Genomic DNA, 16626 nt, shown 5'->3' with positions numbered 1-16626 from the left:
TCTTTAATAGTTTTGTGTTTGTGTTTTTGTTTGTTTGGTTTTTTTTTTTCAGTTATTTAGTATTGACTTAGATTTATAAATTTCTTGAATGAATTTTGGAACTAATGGTTTTTCATTAAGATTTTTAAAAATTTCAGTAGCATACTTATTTCCTCACCTGCTATTATTTGATGAGGAGATACTGATATTATCTGATGAGGAAACATTGATAATTTTTCTCTCAGTTGGATTTACCATGGGTTTGTTGTTTTTATGGGCTTGTTTACAATGATTTCACTCTTAGATTTATTTATTAACATGACTTTTTTCTATTTTCTAATTCATTTACTTCTCCTTTTATCTTCATTTCTTCTCTAACCTTTTCCTTGGGGGTTTCTTCCTCGTTCTTTTTCTGATTTCTTGAGTTGAATTCTTAGTTCATTTTGTTTCTGTTTAAACAGTGAAAGCAAGTGAGTGTATATATCTACCAAGTACTGATTTTTTTTTAGTTGTCAACTATTGTTTTCTCTGGGTTTTTATTTTGCTTTGTTTTGTTTGTTAGTCTTTCTGGGAGATAAACTAGAGGGGGAAGAGGGAAGGCTCTCCTTGTCATACAGAAACTGTTTGCTTATGTCTTGGTAAAGAGGTCAGAGAGGCTTTATCCCAATAGAGGAAGGACATACCTAAGCCAACAGCAGAGACAGGATTTTAACAGGATATCGGTGACAATGGATGGAAGCCTCATTTTGGTGTTCAACCACTCAACCACAGCCAGTGCTCCAAAGGACTGGTGAGTTGATTCTCTGAAGCTGACGAGTGACTGAAGCCAGGGGTATCTGAAGAATACTCAGACCTACTCAGGAAGTTCATGGCCTGAGGTGAGGTTTGTGTTTGAAAACCTGGTAAAAGAATTTGATAGAACAAACATTAAATAAGGAAGGAGAGACATGCTAATAGTCCGTCATGCACTGAAGGGGAAACAAAAATACTTAAGCATTTTCTAGGTTTTCTACTTGCTCAATTGGCTATGCGAGACATATTATGCAAAGCAAGGGTTATCCTTTGTCTAAATTTTATAAAGCTTACCTGATAATTCATTTTACACCCTTTCTAAATGTTCCACCTAGGTTTACTTGATTACTTATATTTACCCTTCAGAAGCACAGGGAAGTTGGATCTGATTTTCATCTTAAAGGAGTTACGTTCTTTTACAGAATAACTTATCAGACAGAGTTTCAGAGAAAAGAGATATTGCAAACAGGAAAATTATTTGTAAGTTGTGAAAAATAAGGTTTTAAAAAATTATCTTTTTCTGTTTACACTAGTATTAGGCTTTTATAAAAAAAATTAAATATAGTGTATATAAAAAAAGTGCTGGTTCTCTGTAAGTTTATCCCAAGTGATAATCATTGAGAACACACTGAAGATGATTATTTTACAAAAATGATCAGATCATATACTGTTTATTTGTTTACTCATATGCCTTTAGCATCTTGTAGTTTTTACTTTTAAAAATGATTGAGCATGTAGAAATTAAAATTCCCAAATGTTAGATGTTTGGGTTTTCCAATATAAAAAATGTTTGTGTAGATGTTCAAACGTTTGTAAAACTATTTTATATGGATAATTCAAAGCTAAGTTGCTGGATCAAGAGGTATGGACATACTAATTTTAACAGCTCTTGCCTTCCAAAAATATACAACTGACAGTGCCTCTATTTCCACATACTTCTCAATATTGAATATTATCAATCTTTGTCTTTCATAATCTTCAGGATTTTAGAAATCTCATTGTTTTAATGTAAATTCTTTATCAATTTTGAATACGTTTTAACAGTCATTGTTGTCGATCAAAAACTGTTCTAAAAATGCTGACTTATGTCCTTTGCCAATTTTTCTATTGGCTTGTTTTCTTTTCTTTTTCAGGGATCTTTGCTTATTAGGAAAATCAGCCCTGTGTCTTTTGAGATGTGTGGCATATTATATTTATATATATATGTGTGTGTGTACACACACACACACTGAGCTTATATTTTAGGGTTTTTTTTCCCCCATTCAAAAATTCTAAATTTTTACATCACCAGTTCTATTTATCTTTCTCTTCGTGACTTTTCAGTTCTGTCTTTAGGGTCTTTATGCCACACTTCCCCACTCCAAGGTAGCAGTAGTTTCACACTTACAAGTTCATCTTTAAGACAGCAGGCAGAGAAATCTTTTTAATGCCTAAGTCTGATCATGCTACTCCTCTGCTCAGAAATTCTGAATGGCTTCTCCTTTTGGAGTACAAAGTAATATCCTTAGACTCACCGACAATCACATTTCTCTCTCTTTACTCCCAACACCCTTTTGTTCCTTCAGCTCCAGACACAGAAATCTCCTTCCTGTTCTTAGATTATTTCAAACACAGTTCACTCTCAGCCTTTGCATTTTCTAACCCTCTCCCAGAAACACCTTTGCCTCTGATGGCTCATTTACTCATCTTCCTGAGTCTTTGCTCAGAAGTCAGTGTACTGGTGAGGTCCTTGGTGACCACCCTATTAGAATTGCATTACTACTTCATTCTCATCCCAAACTCCATATTTTCTTTATTTTCTCCTGAGTACTAACATCTACCACCTAACAATATATTTTTCTTGTTTATTGCCTGCCTCACTCCCCATCCTTTCTGCCGCCCCCCCCCATCCCCCGAATTATAAATTCCATGAAGTCAAAGGCATTGTTCTGCTTTAAACTAAAGTTCCAGCTTGCAGAAGATTGCCTGGCGTGGTAGGTGAATAAGCAATATTTGTGAAAGAAAGAGAAGAAGGAAAAAAAACACCTAAGCTTTCTTACCCATCATATTAGTAAAGATCAAAATATTTTGTAACATTATGTTGACAAGTATAGGTTAACATCACAAGTGGGTTCCAAGATTAGTAATTTGGCAGTAACAAAAATACAAATGCTCCAACTCTGTGCTCTAGTAAATTCTTAGCTCTAGAAATATATACTATGGATATACCCTTATACACAAGAAGTTATGTGCAGAGTAATTTATTGAAAAAGAAAACAACCTACATAACCACCAACAGGGTCATTATTAATAAATTATGGCATAGTTGAACCCTATGTGATTATTTTTCTTTAAAAGAAAAAAGAGCAAAATGAAAGAAGTCTTTTATGTACAAAATCCAGAATCAATTAGTAGAAGAAAAAAAAGTTGCAGAACTGCTGCCGTGTGTGTGTGTGTGTGTGTGTGTGTGTGTGTGTGTGTGTGTAATTTACAATGTATTAATTTTAGGTGTATAGCAGTGATTCAGTTATTTACATATATATATATATACACACACACACACATTATTTTTCAGATTCGTTTCCACTATAGGTCATAATTCTTTATAAATATTGAACGCTGTGAATGCATTACATATTCATATTGTTTAATAATTGAGTCAAAAAATTTGAGAGGGAATTTTTTTTTTTTTTTAAAGCAAAGAAAACTTCAGCCAGCGCTGAAGTCCCATAAATCAAATGTTCACAAGTGGGGTCCTCCGCGAGCTAGAACTGACTAGCTCCACCGAGGCGAGGCTTCCTAGAGCGGCCCGGAAGTGCCTGGCTGAAAGCAGCGGAGCGTCGATTGGTCAGTCAGTCTTTGTTCGTGCCGCCCCAAAGAACGCTAGCTGTTCTCCAGGCGTGAGGTGAGTCTCTCCCGGCTCCTGAGGAGGGGACAGGGCACAGTTGTAGGCAGCAACCCCCTCCCCACACCTCCCCCTTCCAGGCTGCCTCTTCAAACAGCTACGAGGGAGGACTAGGGCTTACATGCCCGGAGGACGGAGCTAAAGGGGAACACTGATTGTGAGCTGCTCTGCGAGGGTACTCTTATAACCCTCTTCCTAAATTGGAGCATGTACCCCCACAACCACTGAATCCTACGGACCGGTCCACCTCAGGTTGTGGAATGAAAAAGCCTCTTAACAAATACTCAGCGTTTACTCAATGCTTGCTGCCAGGCCAAGGGCTTTGCCTACTTATTTACACATCAACCCTATGAGAAACCTGAGAATTTTTACAGATGAGGATCTAGTAACTTTCTTTAAATTACACAACAGCCCAGATTCAAATTCATGCTCCTGCTTCAGTGTTCTTATTTACAGCCTCATATCAGACTGTTTGGGCTTCTCTGGTGGCTCAGACGGTAAAGAATTTGCCTGCAATGCAGGAGACCCAGGTTCAATCCCTTGGTAGGGAAGATCCCCTGGAGAAGGGAATGGCAACCCACTCCAGTATTCTTGCCCGGAGAATCTCATGGACAGAAGAGCCTGGTGGGCTACAGTCCATGGGGTTGAAAAGAGTCGGACATGACTGAGCAACAGATTGTTTACTCAGTTCTGGTAGCTTCCTTTTATTAGTGTTTGTGTTCACAGCAGTTATTGTCATTTCTCTATGGCAATAGGTTTTTCTCTGAGACAAGATTCTGAGAGATTCCCCTTGACTCAGTCCCAGATAGAGGATTAATCTCCTGAAAAACAGCCCAGAATGACCACATTTCTGGAACTTGAAGAACAAAAAAGACTTCTAATAGTTAATGCAGAAGACCATTACAGGGGACAGGACTCCATCTCACAAAAGTCCAGTCCTCACAGAAGGGAACTCTTCAGGCAGCACTTCAGGAAGCTCTGCTATCGGGATGCACCTGGACCCCGTGAAGCTCTTACCCAGCTCTGGGACCTTTGCCGCCAGTGGCTGAGGCCAGAATGCCACACAAAAGAGCAGATTTTAGACCTGCTGGTGCTTGAACAATTCCTGAGCATTCTCCCCAGGGACCTGCAAGCATGGGTGCAGGCACACCATCCAGAGACTGGAGAGGAGGCGGTGATTGTGCTGGAGGATCTGGAGAGAGAGCTTGATGAACCTCGAAAGCAGGTGGGAAGGCGGTAATCATTTGCCTATGAGTTTTCAGGGTATATGCACCCAGCGGAGGCAAAAGGCATATGCAAGAATACCTGAAAATATTTTAATATGTTACCCTAGGGAAGAACAAGGCTTAGGGACTGGCACTACCCGTGTCAAATAACTAAAGTGTGACTGAGTAAAAAGAGACACTAGGCCAATTCTGTCAGTTTGGAAGGCTAGGATCAGTGAGAAGCTATAGGAAGGCAAATAGGTGTCAGAGGAAAACAAAGAATTTTCTAATATTCATGGTTACCTATACACAAAATGCTTCCCTGGTGGCTCAGATGGTAAAGAATCTGCCTGCAATGCAGGAGAGACCTGGGTTCAGTCCCTGAGTTGGGAAGATTCTCTGGAGGATGGCATGGCAACCCACTCCAGTATTCTTGCCTGGAGAATCCCCATGGACAGAGATGCCTGGTGGGCTACAGTCCACGGGGTAGCAAACAGTGGGACATGACTGAGCGACTAAGCACAGCACATACATAAAATAGGCTACCTTGTAATAAAAAACTCCCCTTCGAGGAGGGGTTCAAGTAGATAACAAGGATATTGCAGAACAGCACTGTCTGTGACCCATTCACATTTAATACCTATAATTAAATATACATTTAATATATGGTAATTAAATATGAGCATATATGTAATTTAAATTTTTAGTAGCCACATTTGTGAAATATATTTACCAAAAATATGTAATCATGCAATCAATATTAAACATGAGGTATTTTACATTCTTTTTTTTCAGTTTTCAAAATTTGTATGTATTTTACATATCTCAATTTGTATTAGCTATATTTCAGGTGCTCAGTAACCACATTTGACTAGTGGCTATCATCCTGGACCACACAGTTATAGAAGCTGCTGCTGCTGCTAAGTTGCTTCAGTCGTGTCCGATCCTGTGCAACCCCATAGACAGCAGCCCACCAGGCTCCTCTCTCCCTGGGATTCTCCAGGCAAGAACACTGGAGTGGGTTTCCATTTCCTTCTCCAATGCATGAGAGTGAAAAGTGAAAGTGAAGTCACTCAGTCGTGTCCGACTCTTCGCGACCCCATGGACTGTAGCCAACCAGGCTCCTCCATCCATGGGATTTTCCAGGCAAGAGTACTGGAGTGGGTTGCCATTTCCTTCTCCTAGTTATAGAAGGAATGCCCCCATTTGGTGGAAGTTGAGTTCAATGATATTTAAGGTATCTCAAGTCCCAAGACTATGATTCTGGGCCTCTGCAGATCACTGTTAGAGACACTGAATTTTACTCTCCAGTGTCCTGAAGTGTAGATTAGCCTCTGTCTCGTTTTTAGTCATTATTGCCATTTGCAGTTAAATGATAATTTGTCCTCTTTTCTGTGGCCCTGGTTCCTGGCACATGCTTCTTCTGATCTAGCTCTGAAGTTCTTTCTGTTCTTTCACAAAATCTACTTTACACACCAAACATACTTCATTTTTCCCAGGTTCCAGGCAATTCAGAAAGACAGGACGCACTTTTGGACAAGTTGGCCCCCTTGAGAAGGCCACATGAGTCATTGACTATCCAGCTTCATCCCAAGAAGACCTGTCAGGAGCAGAAATCTGGGGAGGCGCAAAGGAATGGTAATGTACAGGCGTTTGTATATATGAAGGAAGAGCTGGTTCCTTAGAGATGAGCTTCTTCATTTTCTTCTTCTCCTTTTTAAGTTTTTCTGCTTGTCCTTCACTTCATTGTGGAAGATTTTATCTCCCTTCCTCCCTTGACCTTATCATTAGACTTAGGTGCTATTTTTTAATGAGTCTTATGGGCAGGAGTTTCAGGAGGTAGAAGCTGAAAGATTCAGACCATTTTAATAAGCTTTAGTAAGCTTAACTTTATGGAATCTTCACTTATGTTCTGTAAGAAGCCATATAATAAGTTTCTCTCCTCACCTTTGGGAGATGACAGGACATGCACTTATAAAATAGTACACAATAATAATTAACATGTCAACATGCTAAATTCTATTGTGTATAACACAGGTTATTATTATGATGATTAATGGCTTGTCTGTGCAAAACTTTAAATTCTAGATGGTCTTTCCTTATGTTTTTATACAAATACTTCTGGACAGTTTCACTCTGCTTCTCATTAGTGTAAGTCCAGAAAAATACACACTTACTATACCTAAAATTGTAGAGGTTTACGTATGTGCTGCTACCAAAATATTCCATTTCAAGGGAATACTATGCAGTTAAAATATGAATTGCATTTTCTAATTCTAATCAGCTGAAAGATGCCTCATGAAATCTAGCTATCCTGTGAGGCCTGTGGATTCTTAGGGAAGTCCATTTTGTCTGCATTGAACAGTGTGAATATGACTTTTTTCTAAAGTACCACCCTGGCAACTTTTTTAATCTATATACCCCCCAACCAGGCTCCCCACCAAAAAACAGACAAGGGAAGAACAAAACAACTATCACACACACACACACACACAAACCCTGTAGAAATCACAGGAAATACATTTGAAGAAATGCCTCTCAACTTTATTAAAATAATATAATATCTGGTCCAAATCCTCATTTTACAGTTGAACAGATATACCCACAGTGGCTATGACTTTTCCAAGTTTCCATAGGAGTCACAGGGAGAGCTGGGGCTCCTGCCTACTAGTCCAGAACAATATTTTAAAACCATCATAGTAATAACCCAATAAAGCCAGTGTCTTTTAAAATAAGTTTATTATTAAATAGACCTTTTTATGCAGGATCTTGTTTTAAAATTTTCATTCTATCCATATCAGCAAGATTATGAATATTATCTGTTGGCTAGGATAATGAAACTCACCTCTGTAAACATAACTTGGAATTATAAGTGAGGTCATTTAATACAGAATTATCTTCATATATGAGAGAACTTGGAGAACTGAGTGTCTTGCAGTTCTTTCTAACACATTGTCAGGTATTTCAAAGGAAACTTTTTGGATATGCTATTAACCCACAACACTGCCTCTCTGGTAGAAGTGATAGTCTCCCTAACTTTGTTCCTGTTTCACTTCACTCGGCATTTAACCTTGTCCTTTCCCTCTATACTGTCAACCAAGTTGTACATATGGTAATCAGATGATTTTTATGGACATATCCTCATCCCAGTGACCAGCAGGACTGGGCTCATCTGGAGTGATAAGGCAATTCATGGATGTACCAAAATAAAATTGGAAGAATAGCCCTGGCAGAAGATGCAAAAATGAAATAGTCCTAATCTTGTCTCTGAAACAGGATCACCTTATATCATATTAGCCTGGGATTAGCTGGCAATTGGAAAAGATACATCAACAGAGCCCTGAAACTCCAGTTGGCCAAGTAAACTGCAGGTCCCTGAGATGAGTAAAGTTCACATTTGACAGTTTCCATACAATTTTCTTTACATTGTTTAATTGCAGATATAATGGAGAGGGTTATAATTTGAATTGCTAACCCTATATATTTTTTTGTAATTCTTTGAAGTCTTGGTGAGGGATTTTCTCCAGACTTTTCTTGAAGTCATGGGAGAGAGATTCATCCTAAAGACTGGTAGATTCCTCTGAAGGTAGTAACTGACCACAGGTGCAAACTCTTTGTGTTCTTTAAAAAAAAAAAACTCATCTTCATCAGTAAGCCACCAAAAACCAACTGTCAGTGCCTCCAGTATGTAAAAGCAGCAACTGAGCCAAGGTGTTGATGTTTGAAAACACTTTCTTAATGGTATGGTGGTATCTCTAATTTCCATGATTTGTTTAATGATCATTAACCTACTAACTTAGCAATACTTCTGCCACACATTATAATTTTCCACATGCTTTATCATACATTTCCTCATCTAATCAAACAATAGGTAAGGAGGAGGGTACACAGATGATATGGAACCAAATGGTTATGATCTGCCAACATTTAAAGAGTTTTCAGTAGAGCCAGGACTGAAATCTTGACCTTCTGGCTCTAATCCAGTCCTTTTATTCTAGCCAGAGATAAAATGGTATTTAGATTCCAAAACAATATTATTTTAGAGCAAATAATCAAACTTAAAAAAAAAAATCTATTGCCTGATTAAAAATATGTATTGTAAAGAAGAAGGTAAAATTTGAGGAAGATTTGGTAGCAAGAGGATATTGTGATGACAGTGAAAAGTGGAGTTCACTCAGTCCAGAGCCAGTGTTTTCCATACCCAGCCCAGGCACTGAAATGTTCTGGTAGTTCTTGCTGTTTCTCCCGTCATGCCGAGTGGACCACTGTAAACCATGTGATTAAATGATTGTTGCACAGTTGGGATTCCTAGACCTGTTGAGATGGAGGTTTCAGCATAACCAAACAGATGACATCCAACATTAGACCACATAGGATTACCCCCTCCAAATCATTAAAACACCTACTTACTTATAAAATTTATTGACTACTTGCTGTGTGTCAAGTTCCATGCTAAGCTTGGGATTGAGGATATGGGATCAGGAAGAGGGAAAAGAGCACATCCAATTTAGGAGGTTAGGGAAGACTTCCTGGAGGAGACAGCATTTGAGATGGACCTTGAATAATAGGTAGGTCAGTGGCTCTCAAAGTGTGGTCTCTAGACCAGCAGTATCTATCATACCAAGAACTGCAAATTCCTGGGCTGCACTCCAGCCTTATCAGATCAGAAGCCCTGGTGGTAGGGAGCCCAGCGATCTGTTTTGTTAAGCCATCCAGATGATTCTGATGCACAATAAAGTTTGAGAACCACCAAGCTAGGATTTAGACAAGACGAGATGATAGCGAGGACATCAGTTTCAGAAGAAAGGATTCAACCCAGAACATATGCCAGACCATCTACTGTCACTTCCTGCTTATCTTCCTCCCTCTATTTATCCTGACCATGTTTTCTCTCCGCTTTTAGCTATTATTTATGCACACTTTGCTCCCTCGATGGTTCCTACTCAGTACATTCCTCTCAAATCCCTCATCCCATTACCCTCTCCAATCACTTTTACTTGGTTTTACTCCCACTTACTACCTATGTTTCAGACTCCTTAAATTTCTCCCAAAGTACCTCCCTCACCTTCTTTGTTTTCTAATCTGTTTATCCTTCTTAATTATCATTGGTGTATCTGGAGTTCCCATTTACCACTCTGCGTTTGCATGTGATTGCCTTGTCCACATTTTTGCTTTTTCTTTTCCTCCTAGTTTATTCCCAAATAATAATTCTGATGTCATTCTTAGTGGCCTCTTTGTAAATTTCTTCCCTATATTGCCCATATATGTTTTGATGGTGCCATTTATCTAATTTGTGCATTGTATGTGATTTTTCATTTTTATAACATTTTTAATATTTACATGTTCTTTATTCCATGGGTTTCTTGCTTCTCAAACCTAGAATAGGACCTATTTGTATACTGTACATTTGTTACAGGTGATGAAACCAAGACTAACACTGAAGAGTTGTCCCAGAAGGAAGATAAATCCAAAGACATGGAATTCTTTGGGAAGATAAATGACAGACTTAACAAAGATATTCTTCAGTATCCTGAATCCAAAGATGCTTTTGAAAGTGAGGGCATTTTCAAGTGGCAACAGAGGAAAAGAAGATGCTATAAATGTGATGACTGTGGAAAAAGTTTCAGTCATAGCTCAGACCTTAGTAAACACAGGAGAACACACACTGGAGAAAAGCCCTATAAATGTGATGAATGTGGAAAATCTTTCATTCAACGCTCACATCTCATTGGACATCATAGAGTACACAGTGGGGTGAAACCCTATAAATGTAAAGAATGTGGGAAAGATTTCAGTGGGCGCACAGGTCTCATTCAGCATCAGAGAATCCACACAGGTGAAAAACCCTATGAATGTGATGAGTGTGGGAGGCCCTTCCGTGTAAGTTCAGCCCTTATTAGACATCAAAGAATTCATACAGCAAATAAACTCTACTAATATGGTGTAAGTAACAAAAGTTCTTTAGCCACTCAGGCCAAATTAGTTATCAGAGAAATCTACGTTGGAGACCTTGAGTATCCTAAATGTAGGCAAAGCTTCAATCATCATTAAAAATTTCTCTGGCACCAAAGAATCTACCTGAGTAAAATTTCCTTTTATTTCTAAATTTGTCTTAGAGTTGTACACCCTCAAAGTCTTAACGTGAAAAGTAGTTTGGAGCATTGAGACCATGCTACCCTTTTTCAGTCTGTTGCTGATTCCAGATTGTTACCACAGTGTCTACATCTGATCTTGACCAGAGGGCAAGGATAAGAGTCAGGGAGGTACAGAAAGATTTCAGGGCAGAGACAGCCTGGAGTGATAGTGGGAATAAAAGAAAGTCCAGTGGGACCTGAGATAACTGCTGCCATAAGGCAAAGGAGGCATGGTATTAAAGGAGATCTAAGTTGTTAGTACCATGAAGGATTAGTCAGTGCCCTAGTAAGTCTGTAGAAACCCACAAAAAATTGATGAGGAGACAACCATTTGGAAAGAAGAGCTCTGAGTCCAATCACAGCCACAGTTTCTGGAAATGAAGATGTTATATGTTAGACACTGTAATCCAGAATCACTGGGTTCTAGCAGAAAGCCATCGTGGAATGATGGCATCTCTTCTAAAAGAACCCTAAACATGGAAGGCAGTTTCTCAAATTGTTGTGAAACATGTATCACTTCTCCCATCATTTTTGGAGGGAGGCAAGAACTTGTAGTTTTCATGAACTAGTAGAACAGACAGTGACAGTTAAGAGGCACCTAAAGGGAATATGGGGACAGTTCTTTCAGACACAGGTGGGGGTGGTGGTTAAACTGGTGATTCTGAATGGGGAAGCAATAGCTATGAAGGGAAGAAATGGTTGACGGTTGGGGAGGAGGAGATGTCAGAGGTATGCACAGGCATTGGTGAAGAGAGAGGAAACAAGATAGAACAGAAAGGGATGGAATGAAAAGAGAATGATAAAAAAGGAATAAAGGTATAAGGAAAGGAACAAAGATAAGAGATGGTGATGGGGAAGAGAAAAGGGTGACAATTCTAATATTGACATCAATTATATTTGAAACAGTGGGGCACATGTCACAAGTCATGCAAAGGTGAACAGATAGCTTATCCCAAGGTCATTGAGTCATACATGCACATGTTATTTATGTTATCTTTATTGAGTCCACAGTCTCATCCTGAGCATGAAATTATTTATAGTCTAACCAAAAAGTCCATCAACAGTGAAAACCTACTAGAAACTTTGAAATGCTTCAAAACAACCTGTTCTCCTCTTAGTAATATCGCAAGAGAGATTAAGGTTCTAAAAGAATAGATCTCTAAGTCTTTCTTACTCAAATCCTCTAGAGCACAGTTTCTCAACCTTGGTTTTACTGACATTTTCACCCAGACGATTCCTTGTGAATTTGTCTCTGCACTATGGGATGTTTAGCAGTTTGCCTGGCCTCTACCCCTAGAGGCCACCAGCAGCCCCAACTTGTGACAAGCAAAAACTTCTTAAGAGATGCAAATATTCCCTGAAAGGCAAAACCTTTCCCCTACCCCACCAGCCTAGTTGAAGAATCACTGCTGTGTAGGAAAATAATCTGATTTCCATGACTGTCCCACATCATATAAGATTCAATTTAGAAATATATATGACCAGCACTGCTAGACCATTTTTCTACCCCACAAAATGATTCCCAGAATACCTAAAATCTATGCAGCACACATGCTAAAGTAGTCTACTTTAGGAAGCCATACCTCACTTAGTTTTGAGCATCAGAGGAATCTGTCCTCAAATATGACCTGTATAAAGAGCTTACAATTGCATTTTTCTAGACCTTCTTCCCTCTACCATACTTCTGATACTACCCTCTCCTTTGCCCCTTTTGACCCAACAATGAACAGACATTTTATCCTTTAACTATCTGTGCTGTCCAATACATTAGCCACTACGTACATGTGGCTATTTAGCACTTGAAAGATGGCTATGCAACTGAGGAACTAAATTTTTTTTCACTTTAATTTAAATTTAAAAACTGATACTCAATTCAGATATTGGAAAACCTTTAAGTATGTTTAGAGTAATTTGTGTATAGGAATCTATTTTTTCCACTGAATTTTATGCCATCTCAATATAGATCAAGTAGTTCCAATGAAAATTTAATAACAATTGAGATGTGTAATAAGTGTAAACACTGGCTTTCAAAGACTTAGAATGAAAAAAGGTATTAACTTTCATTTAAATTTAGATTTTAAAATAATATTTTGGACATACTGGTTTAAATAAAATATAATAAAATTAATTTCATCTGTCTTTTAACATTTTTAATGTGGCTACTAGAAAACTTAAAATTACATAGGTGGATCACATTACATTCCTATTTATTGGAAAACATTGATCAAGATCTCATTCTCAGGGCAGGTCCAATTCACTACTGTATTCCAAACCACCTCAATTCTGTACAGCTAAGTTCTGCTGTGCCAAAGACTATACCTATTTCTTTTTATTCGTTAATCTAATAAGTATTTGCTTAGTGCATGCTGTGTTCCAACCCCCTCTTCTAGGTATTGGGGCTATAGCAAGATAAGATCCCTACTTATATAAGCCTACATTACAGTAAAGGGAGACAAGACATATCAAAGAGCATTAATGGTATGTGGAATATATAACAATGAACTGAAACAGAGTGACTGACTACTACAAGTAATCAGAAAAGGCTTTTCCGGACAGCTGACATTTTAACTGAAATATAAATGTCCAGCCTTGGGAAGTTCTGCAGAAGACCATGCCAGGAAAAGCGAATAACTAATACAGCCTGTATGGCAGGAATGAATCTGATGTGTTTACAGGAAATGAAAGAAAGTCACTGGGTCTAAAGCACTAGCTTATAAGAAATGTGGTATAAAGTTAGGCTAAAGAGGTGAGCAGGGGATATGTATTCTAAGCATGGGGCACCACTGGAAGGGAAAGACATGATCTGATTTATCTTTTTAAAAAACCCTTCTGGCCCTTTAGGGAACCAAGAGTGAGGAAAGAGAAGAAGTAAGAAAACCAGTCAAGAGCCTACTGCAGTAACCCAGATGAGAGAAGGCAGTGGCACTGACCAAAGTGGACATGAAGAGAAATAAACAGATTCAAGGTATATTTTGGAGATAAAGCCAGAACAATTTGCTAAAAGAAAATGGTATACACCCCCTAAATTCTCACACAAGAAGATGTTTAAATACTGGGTTAAACATTTGAAATTCCATTTTTGTACAGTCAAATATCAGCAATTTCAAATGATTTAACTTAGTAGAAACAAAATAAGAACAGAGAAGAATCTAGAGAGAAATGGAACAGGAAAAAGGACTCTGAAATTGTGTAGGGGCCTAATTAATTTGTGAAATGAAAATCTGTATACTTTTCTCCTTAAAACTCTCTGTGGAAGGCACCCTTTGTTAAGCTCTTTGTCTAGACAGAAATTGTCAACAAACCTGATTCAGAACACTGCTATAATAACATGTCTCAGTACAAACTTTCTTCTGGATTGCACATTTCCTAAACTGGTAAAATCAGGTTATCAGTGAAAGGCAGTAGAGCAGAGGTTAAGAGAAGACTGCCTGGGTATGAATCTTTGCTTTTCCTGTTTCTAATTATATGACCTAGGCATATCCATTTTCTGTGCCTCATATCCCCCATCTGTAAAACAGTGGTAACATGCTGTCTACCTCAAAAAGTAGGAATTACACAAGGGACCAAATGTCTTGGGTTTAGAACAGTACCTGCACATAGTAAATACTGTTAGTATTAGGCTAGGCCAATAATACTTAAGTATTCTTAACTATTGTTAAGTCTTTTTGTTCATCAAAATGCATCATGTTCAGCATTTCTTCCCCTCAAAGCTGCTTAAACTAGTTGAGTGGTATTTTATCTTCATGAATTCACTGCAGCAACTGTTGCTGTTGTGTATGTGTTTTCCCGTAATGCTAACAATTACCCTAATTCTGAACTGCTCCTTAAATACCTAACCCAATTCCAGCCCGGACGGTCCCACCCGACGGAGAACATCATCCGCGTCGCCCTCACTTGGGCACTCACCCGCCAGCCCTCGTCTCCCGGCTGTTTCCAGCCCCTGGCACTGGGCCCAGCTCACAGTGCCGTTTACCTGGCCGCAGAAGCCGGCCCCGGGAGCTCTGGAACCTTTAGCTACCGGAAGTGGCCAGGACGCGTGAGAGCGCGAGGAAAGGGGCCGGTCTTTCCCGGATCCAGAAGCACTGAGGGTGGCCAGGGAAGGAGCTTAGGACCCCGGGTGGAGGAAGCGGAGAACTGTCTGAGGGATCCAAGAACTCCGTCATTTAAGTGGGTTCTTGAGAGGGAAAGGAAGTAGGTCATCTTTCCAACATGAACTTGAAATAAGTAATGTTCTTCTATTCCGTACCTTCTCTCATTTTCGCTGTTTTACACACCTCATTTTTGGATTCCTAGAGAAGGCTTTCTGATTAAAGTAAAATCTGAGCCAGACCTTGAAGAATGGACAGAGTTTAGTTAAGTGCAGAGTAGTAGGAAATGTACTTCTACCAGAAGGGTCAGTATGAGCAAAAGTGTGATACTGAGTGAAATAGCAGATAGAATCAAGCCATCTTCTATTAAGTCAGACATTAAAGAGATTTGCAGAAATGTCAAATGATTCCACCCCTTTTACTTTTTTGGAAAATACAGATAAACTTCATAAAATATTAAAGTAACATAAAATATGTTACCTAACATGTAATGGGTACCTTACTGTTACTTTAAAGAAAAACTTTAATTCCTCAGCTTTAATTTCCAACACAGCAAAATCTTGTTTTATATGACCCATGTAAACAAACTCTTTGGAGTCCTCACTAGTTTTTAAGAATATAAAAGGAGTCATGAGACCAAAATATTTGAGAATATGCTATTCCGTACACTATATGAAGTGATGCTTCTGAAACTGAAATGTAGAGCAACTATGGAACATGCAGGAACACCTTGAGGCCCTAGGTGTGGAAAATGTTTGGAGTCTTATTAGAAACATGTCATCTGCTTATACAAACAAGGAAAGTATGAGTGACCAGAGTCTTAACATTTTTTTGTGTTCTGGTGGGTCTTTCATTGCTGTTGGACCTAGTGACTCAGGAAGTTTAAAATATGTTCTAAACCCTGGTGTGGCTAATTCTAGTAGTGATTTAAAAGGGTTAAAAGTTTATTTTTCATAGTCAATAGATAATATATCTGTACCTGAAAAATTCAAGAAATGGTAGTGTTATGTTATTTTTAAATGTGGAGGTTAATAAAAAAGTAAACGGAAGGAGTTAAAGTGGTTGCCTCTGGGGAATAGATATTGATAACAAAAGGGAAGAGTGAGGCCTTGTGTTTATCACACCGTAAGCCTCAGAGTACTATTAATTTTATTTACTTTTTTAAAATGTCTTTTTATTAGCAAAATCCACAAATCAGATGTGCAACTCAATGAATTTTTATAATATGTGCAACCATGTAACTACAACGCCAACCCATAATAAACATTTTTTTATCTTCTGTCACCACAGATATTAATCTTGATATTAATTTTACTTAAATGCTCACACAAGGCTACTTTTATTCAACATGATAGGTAGGAAGTTAGACATGAGTAACTGGAGGGGAGGCCTGGCTGAAAGGGATGCAATTTGATCTCTAAACTCCATCCCAGACACATCCAGGAGAGTTCACAGATATGCTACAAAATAACCACAGAGACATTTCAACTCCTGTACATGGGTCCTAGGTACACAGTGGATACAAATGACCAGAGACTTCCCCA

At 38.5% G+C, this 16626-nt stretch overlaps 1 protein-coding gene across 3 annotated transcripts; it reads left to right on the top strand.

Annotated features, from left to right (window-relative positions):
- The first annotated feature begins 64 nt into the window (after positions 1-64).
- On the top strand, positions 65-16379 carry ZSCAN16 (zinc finger and SCAN domain containing 16). 3 transcript variants are annotated; one of them, XR_003508112.1, is made up of 6 exons: positions 65-857; positions 3449-3655; positions 4411-4880; positions 6360-6498; positions 13836-13959; positions 14842-16379. XR_003508112.1 is itself a non-coding variant. In XM_027524709.1 (5 exons), exons 3-5 carry the CDS (start codon positions 4494-4496, stop codon positions 13847-13849), a joined length of 540 nt encoding a protein of 179 aa, XP_027380510.1. In that variant the 5' UTR covers positions 65-857; positions 3449-3655; positions 4411-4493; the 3' UTR covers positions 13850-16379. The 3 variants fall into 3 exon arrangements, 2 of the variants coding, with proteins under 2 accessions (XP_027380510.1, XP_027380509.1); XM_027524709.1 differs by having other exon boundaries at positions 13836-16379; XM_027524708.1 differs by lacking the exons at positions 13836-13959; positions 14842-16379 and adding an exon at positions 10277-10933.
- The last annotated feature ends 247 nt before the right edge of the window (positions 16380-16626 follow it).

The sequence above is a fragment of the Bos indicus x Bos taurus genome, chromosome 23, assembly GCF_003369695.1.
Source record: "Bos indicus x Bos taurus breed Angus x Brahman F1 hybrid chromosome 23, Bos_hybrid_MaternalHap_v2.0, whole genome shotgun sequence".
NCBI lineage: Eukaryota > Metazoa > Chordata > Mammalia > Artiodactyla > Bovidae > Bos > Bos indicus x Bos taurus.
This window is presented reverse-complemented; position numbering and strand designations above follow the sequence as displayed.